A 24,991-nucleotide genomic window follows, 5' to 3' on the forward strand; every position below is an offset into this window, starting at 1 on the left:
CCCAGATTGCAGACTGCAACATACTCATGGTTCTCTAGGGCCCAGCCTTCCATTACAGCACTGTGATTCTAGGGCTGATAGGGCCTCACATTTGAAATACCCTCCTTCAAGACTACCTTATAATATCACCTTCTCCATGAAATCTTCCTTCCCCAACCACCTTGGTCCACTTTGATCTCTTCTTTCTCAGAGCTTCTATACATTCATTGTCTATACTATTCATGCTGGCAAAAAAATCATACAATTAAAATCAGCAAACATATATTAATGAGCATGGCATATATACAGTCCCTCTCTCTCTCAAGGAGTAGTGAATTTATATATATATATATATATACATATATATATATATATATATATATATATATATACACACACACACACACACACACACACACACACACACACACACAAATATACATAGACACACATATATGTATGTGTGTATACATGTGTGTCTACGTATATGCAAATACAAATCTAAATAATTTAGGGATAGAGAGAGTTCACTAATTGTGTAGATGAAGGAGGGCATCACATAAGATGTGATCTTAAAGAATGACAGTGACAGAGATTCAGAAAGTCAGAGATGAGGAGAGGTTGGATTCACCTAGGCACGAGGGTTATTAGCTTTTGTCAATGCATGGCAATAGGGGATGGAATGCTGAATTCAAGAAATAGTCCAGTTTGGCTGAACCACAGATTATATGGAAAGAAGTCTTTATGAAATAAGAGTTCAAAAGGCAGCCTGGAGTCAGACTGTAAAGGAATTTAAGTAACAAACAGAGAAAGTTATATTTTATCTTAAAAGCAACAGGGTTCTTGAGTAAGGGAGTAATATTATCAAATGTTTGCCTAACAAATTTTATTTTGACAGTTGTATTGAGGATGGATGGTAAAGAGAAAAGAATGAAAGCAGAGAATTACTTATGAAGTTATTTCAATAAATCAGATAAAAAGTCTTAAAATCTAAATAACATGGTGGCTGAAGAAAATGAATGAAATGACTGAACTATTAAACTACTGTTCTTTTTAGGTATGGAATTCCCATTATGGAAACCTCCACCCAAAATACAAGAGGTTATGTGACAAACCACGGTCACACAGCTAATATAATAACATAGGTAGTACTAACTGAAGAAGTCTTATCTACCTGACTCAAAAACCTTGTGCCACACTGTTTCTCTTTTAAATTACTGATCTAAAAGCTGGTCAGATAGGTACACAGATGTAAGAGAAAATTTGTGTATCACAGGCATGAGCAAATATGAAGAACTCTAAAAGTGATACAGAAGAAAGTATAACCAAAAATAAACATGATTACAACAATGTTAAAAATAAATGACACAAGAATACAACAAAACTTAAGTCAAATATTGTGAACCATGTCAGTCAGCCAGTACCCAAGTATTTTATTAAGTCTTACAATGTACCATCAATTGGTAAACACCAGGGAAATAAAGATTGAAAATAGTCTCTTGTCATCAAGAAGCTCACAATCTATAATGGGAAACTTGTGAACAGATATGTACTAACAAGTTCTTCTGGAGAAATAGTTGACCATTACATTGATCAGTTAAGCCTTCCAAAACTGATTTGCTTTTTCAAAAAATTATACTTTTTGAACCCTTTTGAATATCCGGGCCCAGCCCCACTATCAGCTCAGCTTCCCCCAACCCTCACCTGATCTGAGTTAACTGAAAAGGCCACCAAAAACTTGGGTACCGCCCATCTTCTGGGCGGCCACCTCTGGCCCTGGTGTCTTTCTAACTGGGCTTTACTTCCAAATTTCTACAATAAACCTTTTATTTATCAATCGAAAAAAAAAAAAGTATATATATATATATATATACACTTTTTTTTTTCAGCTCACAAAAATTCACCTTTATCTTCCCCACCCTCTGACTGAAAAAGACAATGAAACATGTTTGCTACAAACATGTATAGGAGTGTAACAACTTTTCAAATTAGCCAATTCAAAAAATTTTTCCTTACTCTGTACTCTATGAGTCCTTCACCTCTCCATTAGAGTGTTTGGTCATGAATAATATAGAATTGCAATTAGTCATTGTGTTGCTCAGAGTTCCTAAGACATACAAAGTTATCTCTCTTACAATACTGTTGCTAATGTATGTTGTTCTCCTAGATTTCTTTGAAATTATTCCCTTTATCATTTTTATATCACAACAGTATATTTTTAAAATTAAATTTCATTTTCAGTCCTTTCTGAATTTTCTTTCTCATTCTCTCCCCTAGTTATAGAGAAAAAAATTAAACAATATCAATTATAAATATACAGTCATGCAAAATAGAGAAAGGAAGCAGGGAGGGAAGGAGAAAGGGAGGAAGGGAGGTAGGGAGGGAGAGGAAGGAAGGAGAGAGGGAAATAGAGGGGAGAGGGAAGGGAGGAGGAGGAGGGAGGGAAGGAGAGGAGGAGAGAGGGAAGAAAGAAGAGAGGGAAGAAAGAAGAGAGGGAAGGAGGAAAAGTGGAAGGAAGGGTGGGAGGAAGAGAGAAAAGACAGAGGAAGAGAGAGAGGGAAGGGAGGGAAGGACAACTATGAGGTATCACTTCACACCTATCAGATTGGAAAAGATAATAAATGTTGGAGAGGATGTGGGAATACTGGGACACTAATGCATTGTTGGAGTTGTGAAATAATGCAACCATAACAATTTGGAACTATACCCAAACTGCTGTGAAACTGCATACATATCCTTTGATCTAGCAGTGTCATTACGGAGTGTATATCCCAAGATCATAAAAGAAGGAAGGACATAAATAAAAGAGGGAAAAAACCCACATGTGGAAAAATGTTTATAGCAGCTCTTTTTGTAATGGCAAGGAAATTAGAAACTGAATGAATAGCCATCAGTTGGGAAATAGCTGAATAAATTATGAATATAGTGGAATATCATTGTTCTGTAAAGAATAATGAGCAGGCTGATTTTAGAAAAGCCTGGAGAGACTTATAGGAACTGATACAGAGTGAAATGAGCAGAACCAAGGGAAAACTTTACATAGTAACTGTAAGACTGTATATGATGATCAATTGTGATAAGACTTGGCTCTTTACATCAAAGCGGTGATTCAAGACAATTCTAATAGACTTGAGATGGAAAATGTCATCCATATCTAGAAAGAAAACTATGGAGACTGAATGTAGATTCAAGCATAGTATTTACACTTTTGTTGTTTATTTGCTTTTTCTTTCTCATGGTTTTTTCCCCCTTTCAGTCTGATTTTTCTTGCACAACATAAATATGGAAGTATATTTAAAAGTATTCTATGTTTAACTTCTAGCAGATTGCTTACTGTCTTGGGGAGGGGAGAGGCAAGGAGGTTAAAGTGACAAGTAAGGGAGAGAGGGAGGAATATTTGGTACACATTCTTACAGAAATAAATGTTGAAAACTATTTTTACATGTTTTTGGAAAAATAAAATACTGAGAAAAAAAAGTCTCTCCAGATTTTTCTGAAACCATCCCCTTAATCATTTCTTATAGCATAATGACATTCTACCCCATTCATACAGCATAATTTTTTAAGCCATTCCCTAATTGACAGGCATCCCCTCAGTTCCCAACTCTACAAATGCAGCCTCTGCCACCACCACTGCTCCCCTGCCCAAAAACTAGGTATAAATATTTATGTTCATTAGTATGCTTTCCTTTTTCTTCTTTGATCTCTTCAGAGCAGAGACCTAAAAACAGTACTGCTGGGTCAAAGGCTAAGTAGTTTAATACCTTTTAGGGCATAGTTCCAAATTGTTTTCAAGGCTGAATTTCATAGCTTCACAGTGTATCAATGTACCTATTTTTCCATATTCCCTTTAGCATTTGTCATCTTCCCTTTTTGCCATCTTAGCCAATCTAATGTCTAAGAGATAGTATCACAGAGTTGTTCTCATCTGTATTTCTCAAATCATTAGCTAATTCAGCTTTTTTTTTTTCATATGGCTATTGATAGTTCAGATTTCTAAAATTTGTCTGCTTATATCCCTTAACCACTTATCAAAATGGGGAATGCCTCTTCTTATAAATTCGATTCAGTACTTGAGAAATACAGCTTTTTCACAGAATCTTGATGCAAAGATCCTCTCTTCCTGTTTTGTTTTTTTCTTCTAATTTTGGCTATACTAGTTTTATTTGTGCAAAACCTTTTTAATGGAATAAAAAACTGTTTTGTAATCAAAACCATCCATTTTCTTGCTGTGAAGGTCTCCATCTTATTTTAGTCATGAACTACTTATTCCCCCCCCATCATAAGACATGACAAACAATTGCTTCCATGTTCTACTAACATTTGTTTTATAAAGGTACCTTTTATATGTATACCTTTTTTAAGAGGTATATATTTTTATTTATGAGTATTTTATTGTTATTTATGAGATTTTATTGTATATCTAGTTTCTCCCAGAATGCTTTCCAGTTCCCCCAACAATTTTTATTGACTAGCAAGTTCTTACCATAATAATAGGCATTTGAAGGTTTATAAATACTAGATTAAAAAGCAGAATCAAGATGGTGGGATAAAGGCAGGGACTTAGTCTGAGTTTACCCCAAACCCCCCAAATTGCTATAAATAATGGCTCTAAACAAATTTTATAGCATCAGAACCCACAAAAGACAGGGTGGAATAACTTTCCAGCTGAAGAGAACTTAAGGTGAGCAGGAAAGATCTGTTACACCAGAGTGAGAATCCAGTCCAGGCCCCAGAATACCAAGAGCTGGCCTTGGGGTCTTTGAATCAATGGGTAGCACTGGTGTTTCCAGACCTCTCAGTCAGACACCAAAAATGACTCGGAAGGTCAGCAGGAAAAGTTTTCTCACTGGGATGAGGAGGCCTTGGGAAAACAGCAAACCAGGAGAGGGCTTTGGGAACCATTGAATAAGCAGTGGAATTATTCTTTATATAATGTTTGGTGGAATTCATTCCTAAATCCATTTGGTCCTTGAGCTTTTACTTTAAGAGTTCACTTATGGGCTTGTTCAATTTCAATTTCTTTTTTTAAGATAAGATCTTTAAAAATATTCTGTCTCCTGCTCTATCTTGACGATTTAGATTTTTAAAAATATTTATCCATTTCATTTAGATTGTCATAAGTTGTATGAAATGGCTCTTCTTAATTGTGTTTACTTCTTTTACTTTAGTTGTGAATTCATCTTTTTTCATTTCTTAGGCTAGGAATTTGATTTTCTTCCTTTTCTTAATCAAAGCAGCTAATTTATTGGGTTTTTGTTTTGTTTTGTAAAGCTCCTAGTTTTAGTTATTAAAGTCAGTGGAAGAAGGAAGGAATATACTAAGAAATGAAGGTGACATAAAAACAAAAGATAAGAAAGGAAGCAAATTATAAGGATGACAAAGATAGGGAAGATCCTGCAAAGAATTATAAAAAAAAATTAAAAAAATTAAAAAATGATCTTTCTCACCAAGGGCAGTAGCACCACTATATTTAAAATTCTAATGTCTAGATCTTCTGAGAAAGGAAGTTGAACTTTTGATATCAAAATACCAGATAAGTAGGACAAGACCAAATATACACAAAAGAAGTTGGGAATATGGAATAATTGTGAGAATGTAAGGAATTGATTTTCTAAGAGAAATATCAAGAGCACAAAATTTCTTAGACCTTATTCTTATTAAAAAACAAAACAAGAACAAAAACAAAAAACAGAGGAGCCAAGAGAATACCAGTAATCACAGACCTATATATGGCTTTTACAGAGTCTTAGTCTAATACTTTATCTTAATACCAAAGTGATTGTAGGTTCTTGAAATACAATATAAGCTGTGACTCATAGGTTCAGTGCAATATATAAGCTCAGGTGGGTTCTATGATGTTGGAAAAACTTCAATTACAGTCTTATTGACAGATTGAACTTGCTTTCCAAGGATCAGTCCAGTTAATCAAGACATCACCAGTAATTTGGCTGCTTGGTTATGAATTCTTGGGCCATAGCAACTTAAAGCACACAAATAAAATACAATACTACTTTTAGTCTTGTGCAATAATCTTCCCATTTTGCACTGATAATGGCAAAATGGCAGAAAAGGAGATAAATGGTGCTTAGAATCACAGTTCTAAATTTTAATTTGGCCACTGATACTGTAAATATGAGGATCCTTACCCAAAGATAAAGGAGTGGGCATACTACTGCTAGAGGAGTTGAATCATATAAAGGCTGTCATCATTTCTACAAAAGAAGATAGATGAAAGATAAAGTTGTAAGTAAAATGATGAAGGGGTCACAGGTTTTCCTTGGAGAAGCAAAGGAATTGTTTTTGTTTTTTGTTTGTTTTTTCACATCAGAAGGAAAAGGCAAACTTTGAAGAGGGAGTTTTACTAAGTAGGTATTACTATCTTCAGAATGTCAAGGGGAAGGGTAGGGAGAAAGGAAGAGAGGTGGAGAGATAGAGGAAGATGAGAGAGAAGGGAGAGAAGGGAGAGAAGGGAGAGAGAGAGAGAGAGAGAGAGAGAGAGAGAGAGAGAGACAGAGACAGAGAGACAGAGAGACAGAGAGACAGAGAGACAGAGAGAGAGAGAGAGAGAGAGAGAGAGAATGAGAATGAGAATGAGAATGTAAGGCCTGCAATGCATTCTTAAGATCTTCTATGCCAAACTTACAGACATAACACAAGGACAAAGGGAAGTCATGGCCAAGAGATGCATAGAAAGAGCAGGTTTGTATATATTGTGATCTGCAAGATTTACACCAAACATCCCATTGATGAGAATATGTCTATTTAATATATTAATTATATTTATATAGCATAATTTTGTAATAACATTAATATATATATATATATATATATATATATATATATATATATATATATATATATACACACACATATATGTACATATATATAATGGTTATATATAATATGTAACATAATTATAATCTATAATAAATAGTATAACACAGTAATAGTAGCATAATTAATTCTATATATAATATAATTAATCTACATATGTATTGAGAATATTCTTGGCAAAGAATTAGAAGAGGTAAGCTTTTAGAAATGATATTCCATAGTAAACCTCATTTTTTATCATCACAAAACTGAAAAATGTACAGAATACAAAATTGCATTGTGTTTATTTTGTCAACAAAAACTTTAACTTAATAGAGCCAAATACTACCCTAAATTTCTTCTCCAACAAAATGTTACATGCATACATCAATATTATACAAGATTTCCTTGAAAAATATGAAAGATAATTCTGTTTCATATCCCCCTAGATATTTACTTCTAGGTGAAGTTTAAAATGAAGAACTATGCTACCCTACAAGTATGTCACCATGATGGATGAGACACAGCACAGAATCCAAGTGAGAGAAATTGCATATAGATGATGAAGTCCTACAAATCTTGTTTGACAAAGTGTTGATTACAAGACCCAGAACCTCTAAGGTTAGATTCAATAGAGCTTTGATCTAATTTTCTAACCAAGAAAAGTCAGATAGATGAATTATGCCTAACTGTCCAAATTATGACATGTTGTTTGGACAGACAATGTCGAGAGCTCACCCTTTAGTATGTATAATTTGCTTAAACTGCAAAGTGACAATAAGTTGGGCATAGAATTAAAGTGGACGAAAGAGGAAAATTGGATTGCTTTTTAAATGATTCAATCCTTTTACCTAAAACAAAAACAAATCTTTATAATATTAATATTCTTATAGTATTTCTGTATGATTACAAGACATGTAACAGTAGGCTCTGAACACCAGAAAGTAAATAGTATAATGGAAAGGTAAATGGTTATTGTTGAATAGACTATTGTTGTTGATTCAATCATATCCAAATCTCTGTAACCTTGTATGTAATTTTCTTAGCAAAGATACCAGAATAGTTTGCCTTCTTCTTCAGCTCATTTTACAGATAAGGAAATGGAGGCAAAGACTTCCCATGAGTCATATTGTAAGTGCATATTATAAAAAGGCAATTACAAAGGCAAAGCAGTTACAGAATGTTAAAGTATGAATAAAAAATGAGGAAAGAGTACTGTGGCAACAGAAAGATAATTAAGTTGTATGCTCCACTATCATCCACACAATGTCACGAGAAGTAAAGGAAAGCCTCTATAATGGGTGGACCCCATTATAGAAAAATTATGGAAAGATACACACAAAAGTTGTACAAAGTAAATATGTAGGGCCAGGTTCTGAAATATATCCTTTTAGAAAAGACTCACATAGATGAGGTCATCTTTCCATTTAACCATTTTTTAGTAAGATGAAGAAAGCAGCAGTCAGAAGACCTCAATTTGAATCCCAACACTGTCACTTACTATGTAACTTTGTGCAAGTTCCTTAACTTCTTGGTGCCTCAGTTTCTTCATCTATTAAATGAAGGTACTAGAACTGCTTAAAAGCTGACTCACAGCTTGTAAAGATTACATGAAACAATGTATGCAAAATGCTTTACAATCTCATTAAGCACCACATTAATATCAATCATTATCACTTTTAGAATATTTATGATAGGGGGCAGCTAGGTGGTACAGTGGATAGAACATCAGCCCTGAATTCAGGAGGACCCAAGTTCAAATCTGGTCTCAGACACTTAAACACTTCCTAGCTGTGTGACCCTGGGCAAGTCACTTAACCCCAGCCTCAGAAAAAAAGAAAAGAAAAAATAAGTAGAATATTTATAATAGAAAGCTAGACAGATTTCTAAACACCCTGATTCCTTTCTTCTTCATTAAGCTGTGTGACAAGTCAATTGACCTTTTTGAGCCTCAGTTTTTTCATTTACAAAATGGAGATTGTTATGGGAGTAATCTGTTAGTGGCTGCTGGGGATCTAATTCTGATCAGCAGATCTATTGATCCCTTCATGTGAGAGGATTTTAACAATACAAAGAAATTGAGAGTCAGTTCCATTCTCTGACCTCTCTCCTCTTCCCTCTTGCCTCCAATTTTTCATTCCTAATTCACAAGCAACATCTGCATCAGGAAAAGCTGCTTTGCAATTTCTTCAAGTATGTTAAAATTCACAGCTGGGGGGGGCTTCTGGACCCGCCCCTACACACTTAGGCATGGTCTGTAATACAGATAATACTTTTAGCTCCTTCCTTCAGGTTATTGTGAGACACATTTAATGAGTTATAAAAAATGTGAGCTTTTCTTATTAAGTAGACACAAATGTTAACTGCAAAATAATATCACAGGTTAATTATAATAACTATTCAATCTTGATCTCTAAGACAGATGATGAATCACAACTGTAGACAGAGCAGAGGGAAGAATACTGGTTCTGAGATTAGAGAATAATGGGTTCATACTTTCCTTTGAATAAGTCATTTTATTCTCTAGACCTCAATTTCTTCTATTGGAAAATGATAGGAGTAGGACTAGATGGCCTTTCCTTTTAAATCTATGATTAGATATTCTAAGAAAATGGGGGATGATGGGTTCAGGTGATATATGCTGCCACATAAGGATACTATATCAATCAATATTGTTTAACTGCTTTTCTCCCTTCAAAGAGGTAAAAAGAAAAAAGAATGTAGCAGGAAACTTGAAAGAAATATATAACTACAGAACTTATTATTCTTCTCCAGCCCAAAAAACTGAATTATAAATATGTTGTCATAAAGTTCAAATAAATGTCACATTCATCTTTTTTCTTTATTTTCTTAATAAGCAGATATTAAGTGGCATAGGATTTCTTTAAAGTTCAATGCTTAACCTGTGTCTTTTACAGTTAGTATCAAAAACTTTTAAAGAAAAAGTTTGTTAAGTGAATTTTTCATGTAGGCAGAGAATGTAATTAACACAATTTCCAAGATTTATCCATTTTAATTTTTTTCCTTTGGCACAAATTATTAAAACTTATGTCCACAGCAATATCATCCATCTTCACTAGAACACAAAAAATAAAAATATTCAGCTCCTTGAAATTTGCAAGTTTTAAACTAAATAGGCTTAAAATGTCTTCTATAAAAGCCATTGTTGTGAGGGAAAAGGTAATCAGCAACTGGCACTTTAAAAAGTGAGAGGAAAACTGGAATTTCTGTGTTTAAAAAGGCCAAACTACAAATCCAAGTTAATGATCCATCTCATTTTTAAAATAATCATTATTCAGGTTTTTTTTAGGAGCTGTGAATGAAATTCAGGCTATAAACAGAAGTAGGAAAACCCTAGAATAGATATTTCCCAGTACATCTAACTAAAGTTTTTGATGAATATGAGCCAGAAATCTCAAAAAAAAAAAAAAAAAAAAAAAAAAAAAAGCAGAGTTTTCTAAGGAAGAAATGTATTGAACATTCTCAACTGTAGGTATATGAACTTCTAAAATACTTTTTCAATAAGGACAAAGTGGGAGATCACTTTACAAACCTTCCCTTGCTTATTAATATACTGGAATAAAGACTATTATGCTATGAAAATACAACATATAACAAAAAGAGAAAATTAATTATAGCTTGTTAGAATGGTATTAAAAAAATAATAAAGGCAGACCACAAGGACAACTACTCTACGGCCTACTATCTGGTGGTTAAATAAACTTAAAAAAATAAAAGAAGAATATGGGAAAATTATTTTCACCTCAATCAAAGTAGGTTACTTTGATTTCTAATAGCAAAGAGACTGGAGGTTTCTTTGGATGCAGGAAAATGACATGATGGGTAGGACAACATGAAACCTTTTTACAGACTCTAAATGAATGTCATCTTTATTTATTTACTTGGCATTTTGAAAACGCCTGCAAAGGGGAAGGCTTATAGTTAAACACCTGATCATAAAGTAAATGTTTGCCAGTTAAGGTCAATGTTTAACCTCAGGATGTGCTCGAGCAATAAAGCTACAGTGGTATCTAAGCAAAATTTTGAAATAGGCAAAGTGTACCTTCACTAATTCAAGGCTCTTTACAGTCCTATTTCCATATACCAAAGACCCTCATGCTCTCTTGTACTTCTCAAAAGCCTGTCCTCAGAAAAAACAATGAAATTAGAAAATAAAGGAGAAATACCTGGTAAAAGCTTCACAATATTATGCCTTTCCAAATAGCACATTTTAGTAGAAGGTGCTTTAAACTAATGGAATGTAATTTGAACTTAGGGAATTTCAGACCCTGACTAGTGGGTGAGAGATTATCTTTTTTGGGCCACAGGAATAAGAGGATCTGCATTAGACAGCCTTTGAAAACACTTGTAGTTCTAGAAGCTATGCTCCTATGAGAAATTATACTATACAAGAAGGTACCTACCCAGTCTGTTAAAATCAACCCCCAAGTTAGGAAAAGGAAGTGCCTATTTCTAGGCTATGCTATAAAAAGTTTCCTATCTACAAATCAAATCTGCTTTGGATATTGAATTAAACAAAGTTCTGGCGTAAAGACCACACAGAAGTCTTTACAATGTTTTGTAATTCCTTTTTTGAAAGCTTTAAGCAATTGGCAAGGAATTAACTATATCTATATATTCAGTGATCTGGAATATTTTATATTTAACACTGGAAAGTAGGGAGAAGGAAAGATAGAATAAAAGGGGAAGTTCACAGCAAAACAAGGAGAAATTGTGTACATGTAGCTATGGTAAGGCTATGAAGGTGGGGAGAGGAAAGGTGAGGAAGCAAAAATATGTATTGAAGACTTCTAAGATATATTTGTTGTTTTTTTTTTTCTTTCATTTTGTATTTTCAAAGAGACTTAGCAGGTGTCTTATTGTCTACCTTAAAGGAAACAGCAGTTAATATACATGAAATCTTTTGGTGTCAGTTTCACTACCAGACAAATTTCAGTAAATGTATGTATCCATCATTAAACTCATTATTATAGTGATCAAATGAGATACTTTAGTTTAAAAGATGGGCAAAGCATTGGACCAACAAAGAGTAGAAAAATTATCAGCAAGACAAGATTCTACCAAAAAACCTATCAATGGGCCTACAATCATAACCTCTTTGGTATCTTAATCAAGCTTTTACTTGCTATATTACTTATACCAAAAAAAAAAAAAAAGTAGGGCGTGATAAAACTATGCTCTCAGTAATAACAATTACCTCGTGTGGAGGAAAATGTATGCAAAGGTAAAAAGCACTATTCTGAAAGAAATCTTCTTAAAGGACTATGGTAAAATCAAATCATGCTGGTACCCTCCTGTACCTTTCATCTTCTTTTTTGTCCAAATTTATTATAAGCCAGGTTTTCAGATTCTTCCAATTATAAGAAAATTACTTCACTGCTTCCTCTTTCTTGTCTCCATGTTACTAAGTCCCAGAGCAATAAAGCCCACAAATTGAGACTGGTATGGTTCTACTGAGAACATGCAAATTATCCAAGGGAGGTCTGGTCATAGGTCAACTTGTGATCTTCCAAAAAGTAAATATTCATTTCACACACAATCAAAGTAAAAATTAAATTTTGGGGAAACAAATATTTTGAAGATCCCTAACACAAAGCAAATACTTATCTCTAATACAGAAAACTCTGAAACTATCTATGGTGAGAGTCAAGGCAAGAAAGTAAAAGGGGAAAAAAAGGAGATAAAAGACATTTCCAAAAGGCACTGGGTTTTTTCCCCCACTGGGCAAAATAGTTCCTTCTTAATATTTTAACTGTTAACATTTAAAAGCATTTTTTAAAAGGAAAAATATAATGTTCAGTTTTTCAAAATAATACTAAAACTGAGAATTGAAGACTGAGTGATGTGCAAAACAATCTAACTAAATAAAGTGATGAGTTAAAATCGTCTTCTTGGAGCTCATGTCCAAGCAGCTACATTTCACATCTCTTTGTTTCAAGGACAAAGAAGATGAAGAAAAATGAAAGGAAAAGATGCTTCTATGCGACTATCCTCTTCAACTGGACTGCTGGAAGTATGATTTGAGAAGTCTAATGAATAAATAGGATTATCTGCACAGACTACACACAGAGTTCTGCACAGACCACACACATCTGCACACACAATGACTCTACTCAATTAATTTTCCAAAATTTGCACACATATCACTAACAAGATCAATTTATAATGGTACAACCAAACAAAAGTATAGTTATTCAACAGAGCCCAAGAATGTGGCATCAAATCTAAATAGGTCTTACCCTGCTTAGAAAGGTATCAAAAAGTCATGCAACAAAATGACAAAACAATTTATGAAACTTGGTTTTTACAAATAAATGCATAAACACAATTGTAGACAAATTAAAACCATTTATTTCAAATGTTTTTGAGTGTTCCCTGAAAATATGAAAACTTCAAAAATTAAAATCCAAATGGATAAACCAAATAAATTAAAAGGTAGACAATCACATATAAACGATTACCAAAAAGTTCCTTTAAACAAAGGTGTGCGCTTTTTAACCTGGAACCTGAACTTAAAAACATCCCACAATATTTTCATAACTATTTCAACATAATTGTCTTTTTTTGTAATTCCATGTATTTTATTCATTTAAAAACACTGCTTTGAGAAGTGATCCATAGGCTTCACCAAGAATGTCAAAGAGTCCATGACACAAAAAAAGGGTTTTTTACTCTTGTGTTAAAAGGATGACCTTCCCTAAGCTTCTCAAATGTTTGTTTATAGATGATTAACTAAGTGGCTGAAAAGCATAAAGCTCAATATTAAAAGCCACTGGCCAATGGTGATCAAAATGAAAATCAAATTCAATCCGTAAGTGATTCACATCCAATTTTTCTGAAATGTTCTATTACTAAGTCAAAGTACAGTCATAGAGTGGGCTAAAACATTCATATTATGTAACATGTTGAGGCTTTGGCCTTTTGAATTTCACAAAGCTAATTGGAGGAAAGAAGATAAATGATAAGAGCACCAGATGGAGGAGATCTATATTTTTATTTAAACTCTGCCCCTCACAAACTAGCAGTGTGACCTTGGACAAATCACTTAACCTCTCTGAACACTTGATTCTAATCTGCAAAATGAAATTGGATGAAATGACCTTGAGAGTCCCTCCAGAAGTAGTTTTTCTGTTTCTAATGATCATGAATGAAAATCTTACATAGTTGAAATGTTTTGAAAAATTCAATGAAATAACCATCACTTTTTAAACATTTCTTTGGTCATTATATTGTATATTAGTTACCATGGAATCTTGTTTCAAAATAATTTAATGATTTATGTCATGCAGAGATTTAAAAGTCAAAATATGCTTATTTAAGGGGAATAAAAGGACAATACAGCCCATCTTTTAAGCTTAACAATAAGACTTATAAACAAAAATATTATATTACTTTTGATACTTTCTGCAAAACCTTTTCTAATTTAGTGCTAACAATATTTAAATGTTTCTAATGAGGATGCCACTCACCAGTATGAATCTTCTCATGTCTCTGTAGAAGGTACTTCTGTATGAAACGCATGTCACATTGACTACACTGAAATGGTTTTTCACCTTAAAATAATTTGACATCCATAAATTAGTTACTGGAATTAATAGTTTACAGGAAGAATTTGTTCTAGAAATCTAAACTTAAGTAAATTATAACTCATTCTCTCACAAATCCTAGACACTTTTCATTACCTATATATATAGGATCTCATTTCCTCTCAAGTTTTTTTTCTCAGATCTGACAATTCATACTAAATGTGATTTTTTTTTTAAATGGATCTAATTTCCTTAAAGGAGACAAAGGGACTAGCATAAAACTGAATTTAGATTTGGGAGAGAATAAGCATTTTTATTTACTTATCTAAGCAAAAAGACATCAAGCTAAGTAAGTATCAAGAACACGTTATAAATAGGAATTAATTATAGCAACTGAGCTATAAATTTCCCCTTCCTTTCTCATAAAGGGAGAAAAATATACAAAACATTATTTCTGTCATTTTATATATCTATACCAAATGGTTTGTTTCCCCTCCCTCCTTCTCCATTTTCTCACCGCTAATTGATACTGGTATATTTAAATACTTCTGACACCTGCGTACACAGAATATTTAAGTTTAGGTATCAAGTTAGTAAGTCCTTAGAAATGACATTTAAAACAAACTAGAAATATTTTCTAAGAACAAATCTTTTATCATTATTGATGAAAAAAAATAATCACCATGAGCCCATTTTAAGAAAGAAATACCTGTATGAATGAAGACATGTCTCTGTAAATGATAGTTCGTTCTAAAGGCAGCATTGCAGTGCTCACAAACATGAGATTTAGGGGTTTTCAAACCAAGTGATCCATCCTCATTTATTGTAAGGATCTATTTTTAAAAAAGAAAGAAAGAAAAAAGTTCTGAAAATTTACACAAGTAAATGTTAATCTAAAAAAAAAAAAAAAAAAAAAAGTCATGTTATCTATTTCAGTGCAGAACAATCAATGGTCATCAGAGAATGTGAAAGAAAAACATTTTCCTCAACTACCCTGACAGAATTACTAGAACTACACTGAAATGTAAAGATGCACTAAAATTCAGAGAGAGAATAAAAAACTAACTAGAACAATAAATGAGCATAGGCTAGGTAACAGCTCTCAAGCTCACATATCTTGAATGATGGGTGCTTTTGGCCAGTTTAACTGTGTTGTTGATTTCAATTTCAAATTCTCAGGGGCAGCTGGGTGGCGCAGTGGATAGACCACCAGCCCTGAATTCAGGAGGATCCAAGTTCAAATCTGGTCTCAGACACTTAAACACTTCCTAGCTATATGACCTTGGGCAAGTCACTTAACCCCAACCTCAGGGGAAAAAAAAACAAAACAAACAAACAAACAAACAAAAAAAACCAAATTCTCACATCCACTCAAATCAAAAATCTTGTATCTTGGAAGTACAATGCTTGATACTTGGAATACAAAATCAAAATTCACAACTCTCTAAAACAATACAGCAGAGCCCAACAATCCTATATATCAGAAACATTAACAAAGATAAGTTCTTTTATCCAAATGATTATCAATTTTACTTTTTCTATTACCCACCTAAAAATTAAATGGAAGTTGTGTAAGTTATACAATCTTGAATTTCAGTAGAAATCTGAGATTCTACTGACTCAGATGTCTAAGAATTTGATCTCATCAAAGCCTATAGTTTTGTATGACTCTTGATACAATTCATTTATTTATTCAACACTATTATTTAACACTAAATATAGCAATTCTTTTAGAAAATATGAGCATGATCCCTCTCTACCTTAACAGGGACACATGACATACAGATATGAAAGTAATATATGGTTTTGCTCAAAGCAGCTTAAGTACCAAATGAATGGTACATATAGTACAACTTGAGTATAGATACTGGAAAGAATGATCATTGTCAGATGTACTGGTCAAAGGAAAAATAGGTCTTTGATAAGGCCTTAAGTAATAGGAAGATTTTTAGGAAGCAGAAAAGTCAAGAAAGGAGCAATACAAATGGAGAAACAGTGCCAGCAAAGGACTGTGCGTAGCAAGTTTGAGCAAAGTGAATAGAAATAAAAATGGCCAAATTTCAGTTGGGAAGAAGTGGGGAAAAAAAATCACTGAAAAGGGACATGGGACCAATTTTGGAGAGTTTTGAATATCAGGCTAAGAAATTAGGAATTTATCCCTCCAAAAAGAAAAAGCAACTAAAGGATTTTGAGCCAAAGGATGACACAAAAGTAGTTTTTATAAAATAAATCTGGCAGCAGTGCACAGAATCATTAAGAAACTAAATGAAACTAAGTACACTTTGATAAGAAGCCTCTTATCTGTGAGTTTACTTTTCAGTCACTCTGATGCTGGGTCTGGAATCTAGTCTGACACAGGACCTAGGGCTACCTCAGGCTTGTTGAGTTGTTGTTACCAAAATTCCTAAGATATTTTAGGCAGTGGGAAGAAAGGACAGAGAGAGGATCAAGATGGTATATCCAAGAATCTTAGGATTCAGACTGATCTGGGCTCTAGGGAGACATTGCTATGGGAGCAGGTTCCCTGGAGGAACAATAGTTTAATGTCTCTAAACAGATTAAGGTTATCAAATGTTTACACAGCAAACTCTATTTGAAAAAGCAGACTGGAAAAAAATAACAGAAAGACAAGAAGTTTAAAACGACAGCAATTAAAAAACTAGACAGCGGAATAAATGAGAAGATACTTAGATCAGAAAAAGTCACATGGGGGTGACAAGCTGAGACTTTCAGAAAACAAAGTCATGACTTCCCCACACAAACATGGAAGGAGGAAGAAAAGAGCAGGATACAAGAAATTTAAATTTTAAAAATTTACCTTATAACTCAGATGGAGAATACAATCTATTGATTTAATGCAACTAATCTAATGAACAAACAAGCAAATTAAACAGGACAGTTGAGACCTAGGCAAACTGCTACACTGGCCCACAATGCTTTAAGGCCTAATCACCAAAGTATGGGGAGAAGAACAGTAATGTCATACAATTTCCTGAAGTAAGAATGCAGTTTAGGGGCAGCTAAGTGGCGCCTTGGATAGAGCACCACTCTTGAATTCAGGAGGACCCGAGTTCAAATCTGGTCTCAGATACTTAACACTTCCTAGCTGTGTGACCCTGGGCAAATCACTTAACCCCACCCTCAGGAAAAAAAAAAAAAAAATGCAGTTTCATCTCTAGCCAGTCAGCTTCAAAAAAATTTAACCACTTTAAAGTCACACAGTACTATGTAATATTACCACAATATCAACATAGTAATATGAAATTTAACAGTATGACCAAATGACAACAAAGAGTAGATGACTAATCTATTTATGAAACACTGTTCCAAACTATTTCAGCAAAAAGTAAATACTTAATCCACTAAATTATCCATTGAAAATGATATACACACAAAACCCCCCTAAAAACTAAAGAAGTACAGTGGTTGCTTTAAATATGCTGATTATAAATCTAATTATAAATCTAATCTGGCTTCTGTGGGAGAGAGCAAAAGCAAAGAAAACCTATCTCTTTGTAGAACTAAATCCTTTGAAAGGGATGTGGTCTTACCTGCAAAAACTCTTTTAAGGAGACTCCAACAAGTACAGTACTACAGATCCAATATGTAATACAAAATGACTAAATTTTGCAGAGAAACTAGTTTACTTGTAAACCTGACAAGTATTTTCAGTAATTTTCTATTTTCATATTTTCAATTCAACCTTTCCTCTGATTCAAATGCAGTACATTAAAACATCTTTGGAAATATCTTTTGAAAGTGTTATTCTACTGGGGAAAAACAATGAAGGTTGTCTAAAATGGTGAAAGAAAAATCAGTCTAAAATTTCTAAGATGAATTATTTGTATTTTGTACCTTTTCTTATTTCTCCTGGCCTCTGTAATTCTTTCTTATAACTATATTGTACATTCTGGAGAGCAATTTGGAACTATGCTCAAAAAGTTATCAAACTGTGCATACCCTTTTGATCCAACAGTGCTACCACTGGGCTCATATCCCAAAGAAATACTAAAGAAGGGAAAGGGACCTGTATGTGCCAAAATGTTTGTGGCAGCCCTCTTTATAGTGGCCAGAAACTGGAAACTGAATAGATGCCCATCAATTGGAGATCAGCTGAATAAATTGTGGTATATGAATATTATGCAATATTATTGTTCTGTAAGAAATGACCAGCAGGATGATTTCAGAAAGGCCTGGAGAGCCTTACATGAACTGATGCTGAGTGAAATGAATAGGACCAGAAGATCATTATACTTCAACAACATTATATGATTGATGATCAATTCTGATGGACGTGGCCCTCTTCAACAATGAGATGAACCAAATCAGTTCCAATAGAACAGTAACGAACTGAACCAGCTACACCCAGCAAAAGAACCCTGGGAGATGACTATGAATCACTACATAGAATTCCCAATCCCTCTATTTTTTGTCTGCCTGCATTTTTTATTTCCTTCACAGGTTAAGTGTACATTATTTCAAAGTCTGATTCTTTTTGTGCAGCAAAATAACTGGATGGACATGTATACATATATTGTATTTAACATATACTTTAACATATTTAACATGTATTGGTCAACCTGCCATCTGGGGGAAGGAGGGGAAAAGTTGGAACAAAAGATTTTGCAATTGTCAATGCTGAAAAATTACCTATGCATTTATCTTGTAAATAAAAAGCTATTAAAAAGAAGAACTATATTATACTTAAGGCTTTCTAACTCATAATATGACCCACTATTATCCATATCAATCAAGCACCATTTTCTCTTCTAAGGTACTGGACAAATGGCTATTTGAGAGATGCTGGGTACCATTGTTAAAGTACCATGGTAGAGAAAGCAAAGTACTTGTGTCAATTCCTTCCTTTTGCAAGTGTTGGCATACCAAAGTTTCAAAAAAGAATGGTAGTGGATGTTATACAATTTCTATCCTTTTCTAACTTGATATATGTATATGTACATAATTTATAATTGCAAACAAAATAATCTCCCTAAGGGTTTTAATTAAATTCTGGACCCTATTATTGGATAAAGTGTGGTGCCTGTTATGAAGGCCTCATGGGCAGGTTTCCTTTAGCATGGAAAATTGAGAAAAAGATGTTATAAATAAAAATCTCATTATGCTTGGCACATAATAGGGATTTAATACTTATCATTTTAAATCATTCATATATAGAATCATAAATATTGTTGACAAATATTAAAAATAAAGCCAGTATTTATAAAGCAACAGAAAAAAACAAAAACAAAAAAACACCAAAAAGCCTACTATGTTAACTTTAGCTAATCAATTATTAATTCCTATATTCATAGACAGGCTTTCTCAGGGCAATTTCCAACTCAAACATCATTTTTCATATACCTACCAATTTTTTTTTCTTCAGATGAAGGTTTCCTAGTCTATCATACCTTAATGGGCAAAAACATTTCCCTAACACCTTATCAACACTAGTAAATAAAACAAGATCCCCTACTTACTAAATAATTTTTAAACAAGGTATATAGTTTTCAATGCTAAATACAAATCAATCTATGCAAATTCAGCTACAAGCCTCAAAAACAAAAATATCTACATACATAACAACAAAATTAAGTTCAATTTCTTTAAGAAACTTTGCCTCATGCTCTAGAGGAATTAAAGGCTACTTAATATTCAATTTTGTTATTTCTTTACATTTAAAAGCAATGACAAACTTAACAAAACTTAACTATATGTAGGATATTTGAATGATAACCAGAGAAATTATCATCATACTGACTTCACTGTCCTTGGTTAACTTTAGTAGCCCTTTATTCCTTAACCAATTTAAGTAGCCCCAGTAATACTTACCCAATCCATATATAGGTTACCATTCTCTTTTAGCATCCCTCCCTTAAATGCTTCAGATTATTTTACTAATGATCAAATTTACTTAAACATCCTTCTTAACAATCAGACTTTAGGAAATCTCAAAAATTATGAAATATTAAAAAAATAAAAAGACTCACTGTACTCCAAAATAAATCCAATTCAATCAAAGATTGCAGGGGAAGAAGAGTATCTGCTGTGAAACAAGTTTCACAAGGTGAAACACAGGAGCAACAAACACCTAATAGCCCAAGGTATTATTAACTAAAAATGCACAACATTCTACTTCATAAGATTTAGCTAAAAGGCAACTAAATTAAGTCTTAAAGCAACTCAATAGCCACTAGGACTGGAAAGAACAAAACTATAATCCATAAGACATCAATGGAGGGCAATTCTGCCAAAGAACAAGGTAAGTTTGGTGACATTACTAAATTCAAAAGCAAAATAGTAAATGTTGTTTGTTGTAATGACTTAGTTATCAAGAAAAGGCTAGATTATATTCTGTATATTCTAGTTTATTAAATTAGGGGAGTGATTAATACATTTTAGAGAGAGTTGCATCAAAATTAATTTAAACTTAATGGATTAACACCATTATCTAAAACTTTTCACTTATACTGACACTTTCATTTCTAAAATTCAGCATACATCTATGAAATGCTTATGTTGTACTATATATTGGAAAAAAAAGTATTGCCGCATTTTTATGCAACACTTTAATTCCTCATACACTTTCTTTTCCTTGTCCTCCAAATATTACAAAGATTAGGCTGACAAATCTTTATCAAAAAAGTGTTCTCATTAGGAAATTCTAAGACAATACAACAACAGAAGCTGAGAAGAGGCATCAATCAGGTTTTCAAGATGGGCAGTAGTTTCTACACCTGTAAATATCTTGTTCTTCCTCAAGTTCACTGTTAAGTTATAACCAATCCACTATTAAAACTAGGTTAATATAACAGACATATCTTTAGGTCTTACTTTTAATGGAAAAGGAACATGTCAGGGTAAACAACAGTAAACAAAAATGTTTATTGCACTTTATACTATATTATGAAGTTATATTGTTATGAAAATTTTAAATTGTTTTGAAATTTTAGGGCAAGATAACAATAAGAATTATTATTTGTATGCTACTTATATATAAGGAAACATTTTGTAAATTTAGTCAATACTCATAGAATTCTTTTGAGATAATTTACAGATAATCAAACTCAAGTATAATGGCTTTCTCAATACCACATAGGCAAGCTACCAGAATTGAAAAGTAAAATCAAATTACTGTATTAATATCTCTCTATGCACTCCTCATTTATCTAGCAACAATAACTCTCCAAGAACACAATGCAAAAGCAGAAAGGAACCATAAAACAACCTCAGAGAAGCCAAAAGAGAGCTCAAAAAATTCATGAATTTTACCAAGAAGGGAGGCCTTCATACAATACCAATATATATTTACTTTATACTTTCTTCTTACAAGCATGATTATTTGTTTCTCTATATCATAACAGATTAGAATCAATAACTTCAAGGAGAACAATATAGTCAAAGAACTAAAAAGCATAACAATCTAAGTCTATTTGGTACAGATCCGAATAAAACTGATAGTCTATGTATATGATACAATATATACTTAATGTTCATAATTTATAGCAATAAGAAATGGTTAAATTATGTTTACTATGTACTCTTCTTATACAATGCATTTTAGAAAGCTATCTATCAAAAAAACAAGTTAAAATACCATAATGGCATTGTTATATGTGTTTCATTTTAACTGAAAAATGTGAAAAAGTTGGTTATCTGAGATCATATTTATCACTAATAAAAAAATATTTCATAATTCTATTTTGCTTAACAATTTATATATCAACATTCTCACAATTCCATCACATATTTCATACAAGAATAAATATCTCCATTGTTCAGAAGAAGAAACTAAGGCCTATAAGTGATTCAAGATCAAACTCAAACCAGTGATAAAGGTCAGTCTTCTTAAACCCAAGTCTGCTGACTTAAAAAGATCAGTCTTAGATAAAAAAGGTATCGAAATAGCATAAATAGCAAAGCTATTCCAGAGACAACTATTAACAAGCTTTAAAAACCAAAGAGATAGAGAAAGAGGAAAAGAATTTAAAAGTAATGCTAAGAAAGACTGAGTGGATGTTAAGTGCCACTGATTAAAAAAATAAAGTTAAAAAATTGTTGATTTTAGAGGAAAAGAATCTGCACAGTATTTTACAATTTTTCAAAGCATTTGTGCATATGCCAGTTATATCCTTATAACTAAAGATGCAGCCATTCCTAAAAACACCTTTGAAAATTACTTTCATAGTAACCCAAGGTAATTGGTCTCAATAAATTACAATAACATCCATTTACAATCCAAAACAGTATTGCCATCTGATAATCAACAAACTTTCAAAGTTAATGATTGTTTCTAGAAATCAAATTTATTGAAGAACATCAAAAGTTCTAAAAGCAAGAGTTCCAAAAATATGTGCCAAGACCTAAACTACTAAGATATCAAAACAAAATACTTATCTAGAACCTGGAATCCTGAAGTTAGAGAGAAAGGAACCAAATTAGAATGCTTATTTGTCTATTCTGCCTGTGTGACCTCTGGTAAGTCATTTAATTTTTTTTTGCTCATTTTCTCCTCTACAAATGAGGGGATTTGAGCACATAACTTGTAAGATCCCTTATAATTCTAAACCTACGATCCTATGTGTATGTATAAGTTCTGATGGGACTGTTATTATTTTTATAATCATGCTTTACATACTGGTTCCCAATTCCAATAGAATGAACATAACGATATCAGGATTCAAAGTATGCATTATGGCATAACTATGCAAATGAGAAATACAAGTCTATAACTGATACAGACTTTATAATAACGAAATGGAAAAATACTGAGCCTTCAAAACAGAATGAAAATACCACTCACTGAGAATTTTAAATTATTTTAAGTTATCAAACAAGCAAAGATTATTGAGTTGCAAGTCTGACAATCAGGTCAAGGTTAACACATTCTTCTGTCTCTTCACTTGGCAGTGATTTTTCAAAAATCAAGATCAGTAAAAGCTCCTTAGAAACAGTAAGCCAAACACATTTGTGAAGCAAGTTCTTGAAAATCAAACCACAAATCTTGCCTACTGAATACCATTTTTAAAAATGACCCTTAATTTCAGGAAATTACATGTAAAACATCAGCATAATTTTAAACTTATACAACTTCCGTTTTATTATTCTTCAGCCATCTTTCCACTATTCAAATCTTCCACCCAACTACAAACACTTTTCAGTTCTAGATCCATAATCAAATCAATTATAGCACTGCTAATGAAGGTTCACCAATCCCCTACCTCCAATGGCTCCAGTCACTATCCAATTTGAATCTTCCTTCCTGGCCACTACTGTTAAGTGCAATCTCTTCCTTTTAGAAAGTAAGATCCTTGAGGGCAGATATCTTATTAATTCACTCATTCAAAATCATAGATTCTAAGAGTTGGAAGGCACTAAGGTCAGCAAATCTAAGCTATACCTGAACAAGTATTACCTCTAAAACAATGTTCCTAGCAAATGATCATTCAGCTTTTACGTGGAGATATCTACTAACGAACATACTAATATTCTACATACTGGCCCATTCTTCTCCAGAATAGCTGCTGGGAAATTTTTCCTTACATCAGGGCTGTTTTTCTATTCAGCAACTTAGCCATGAAAAGTTTCTAGATTGTTTTTACAGTTAAACAGAATAATGCTTCTTCCACAAGGCAACACTTCAAAAAACTTTAATAGTTTATCATATTTCCCCCTAATTCTTTTCTTCTTCAAGCTAAACATTCTATGTTTCTTTAAATGATCTTCATGTGAGCATGCTTGGTTGCCCTCCTCTGAATACTGATAAACTGTTAAAATGTGGTCAAAACATAACATTCCAGATGTGATTTAATAAAGGCAGAATACAGTAAGACTATCATTTCCCTTACTCTGAGTATTAGGTTTTTTTTAATGCAGACTAAGATGATCACATTCACTTTTTTGGGGGGTTCTAATTTTACACTGCTGACTCACACCGAGTTTCCATTCACCTAAATAAAAGGAAATTTATTCAAGAGTAGAAAGAGAACAGATCTGGTAGTCAAAGGGCCTGAGAAATTTCAGAATAATTACTTTGTGATCCTAGGCAAATCAATTTTGTCCACTATAAATTGAGAAAGTTGAACTAAATGAATTCTATCATTTGATTGCACTCTACACTTATTATCACATAATACTAAACTAACTAGGATCTTTTTACAGGCCCACTGGTATATTCAGCCATACCTTCCCATCTCTTACTTGCAAAGTTGCCTGTTTTGTTTTTTTTTTTTTTAAAGCCAAGTATAAGATTTGCCATTTATATATCATTTTTGCTGTTTGATTTGGATCCACATTATAGCTTTTTGAATCAAAACTCTTATCATCTAACATGCTACCTCTCAGTTCTGGGACATCTGCAAATTTAACAAATATTCGATCTATATCTTTATGCAAGTCACTGATAAAAATGTTAAACGGCACAAGGTAAACCATAGGTCCCTGAGGAAACTACAAAACTCTTCCAGGTTGACACCACCTCAAAAGAACAAAAAACAAATTTAGTTTTTTTTTTTTTTTTGGGGGGGGGGGTTCTAAAAGGGTTACTTACTCTTTTTATTTACATTCTCTCACTCTAATCTTATCAGCTCCCTCGGGTTCAATTATCATCTCTATATAGATGATGCCCTAGTATTTCTCCTGGGTCTTAGGCT

General features: G+C 32.9%; 1 protein-coding gene across 3 annotated transcripts in view; it reads right to left on the reverse strand.

The window, feature by feature from the left end:
* Window positions 1-24,991, reverse strand: part of ZNF148 (zinc finger protein 148) — a 131,956-nt gene that overhangs the window by 36,126 nt on the left and 70,839 nt on the right. For all 3 annotated transcript variants that reach the window (XM_074301458.1, XM_074301459.1, XM_074301457.1), the window contains 2 exons: window positions 15,052-15,175; window positions 14,286-14,369 (listed from right to left, as the gene is read on the reverse strand). In XM_074301458.1, the coding sequence (XP_074157559.1) occupies window positions 14,286-14,369; window positions 15,052-15,175 (208 nt within the window). The remainder of the gene's footprint in view (window positions 1-14,285; window positions 14,370-15,051; window positions 15,176-24,991) is intronic.

The sequence above is a fragment of the Sminthopsis crassicaudata genome, chromosome 3 (assembly GCF_048593235.1).
Source record: "Sminthopsis crassicaudata isolate SCR6 chromosome 3, ASM4859323v1, whole genome shotgun sequence".
Taxonomy (NCBI): Eukaryota; Metazoa; Chordata; class Mammalia; order Dasyuromorphia; family Dasyuridae; genus Sminthopsis; species Sminthopsis crassicaudata.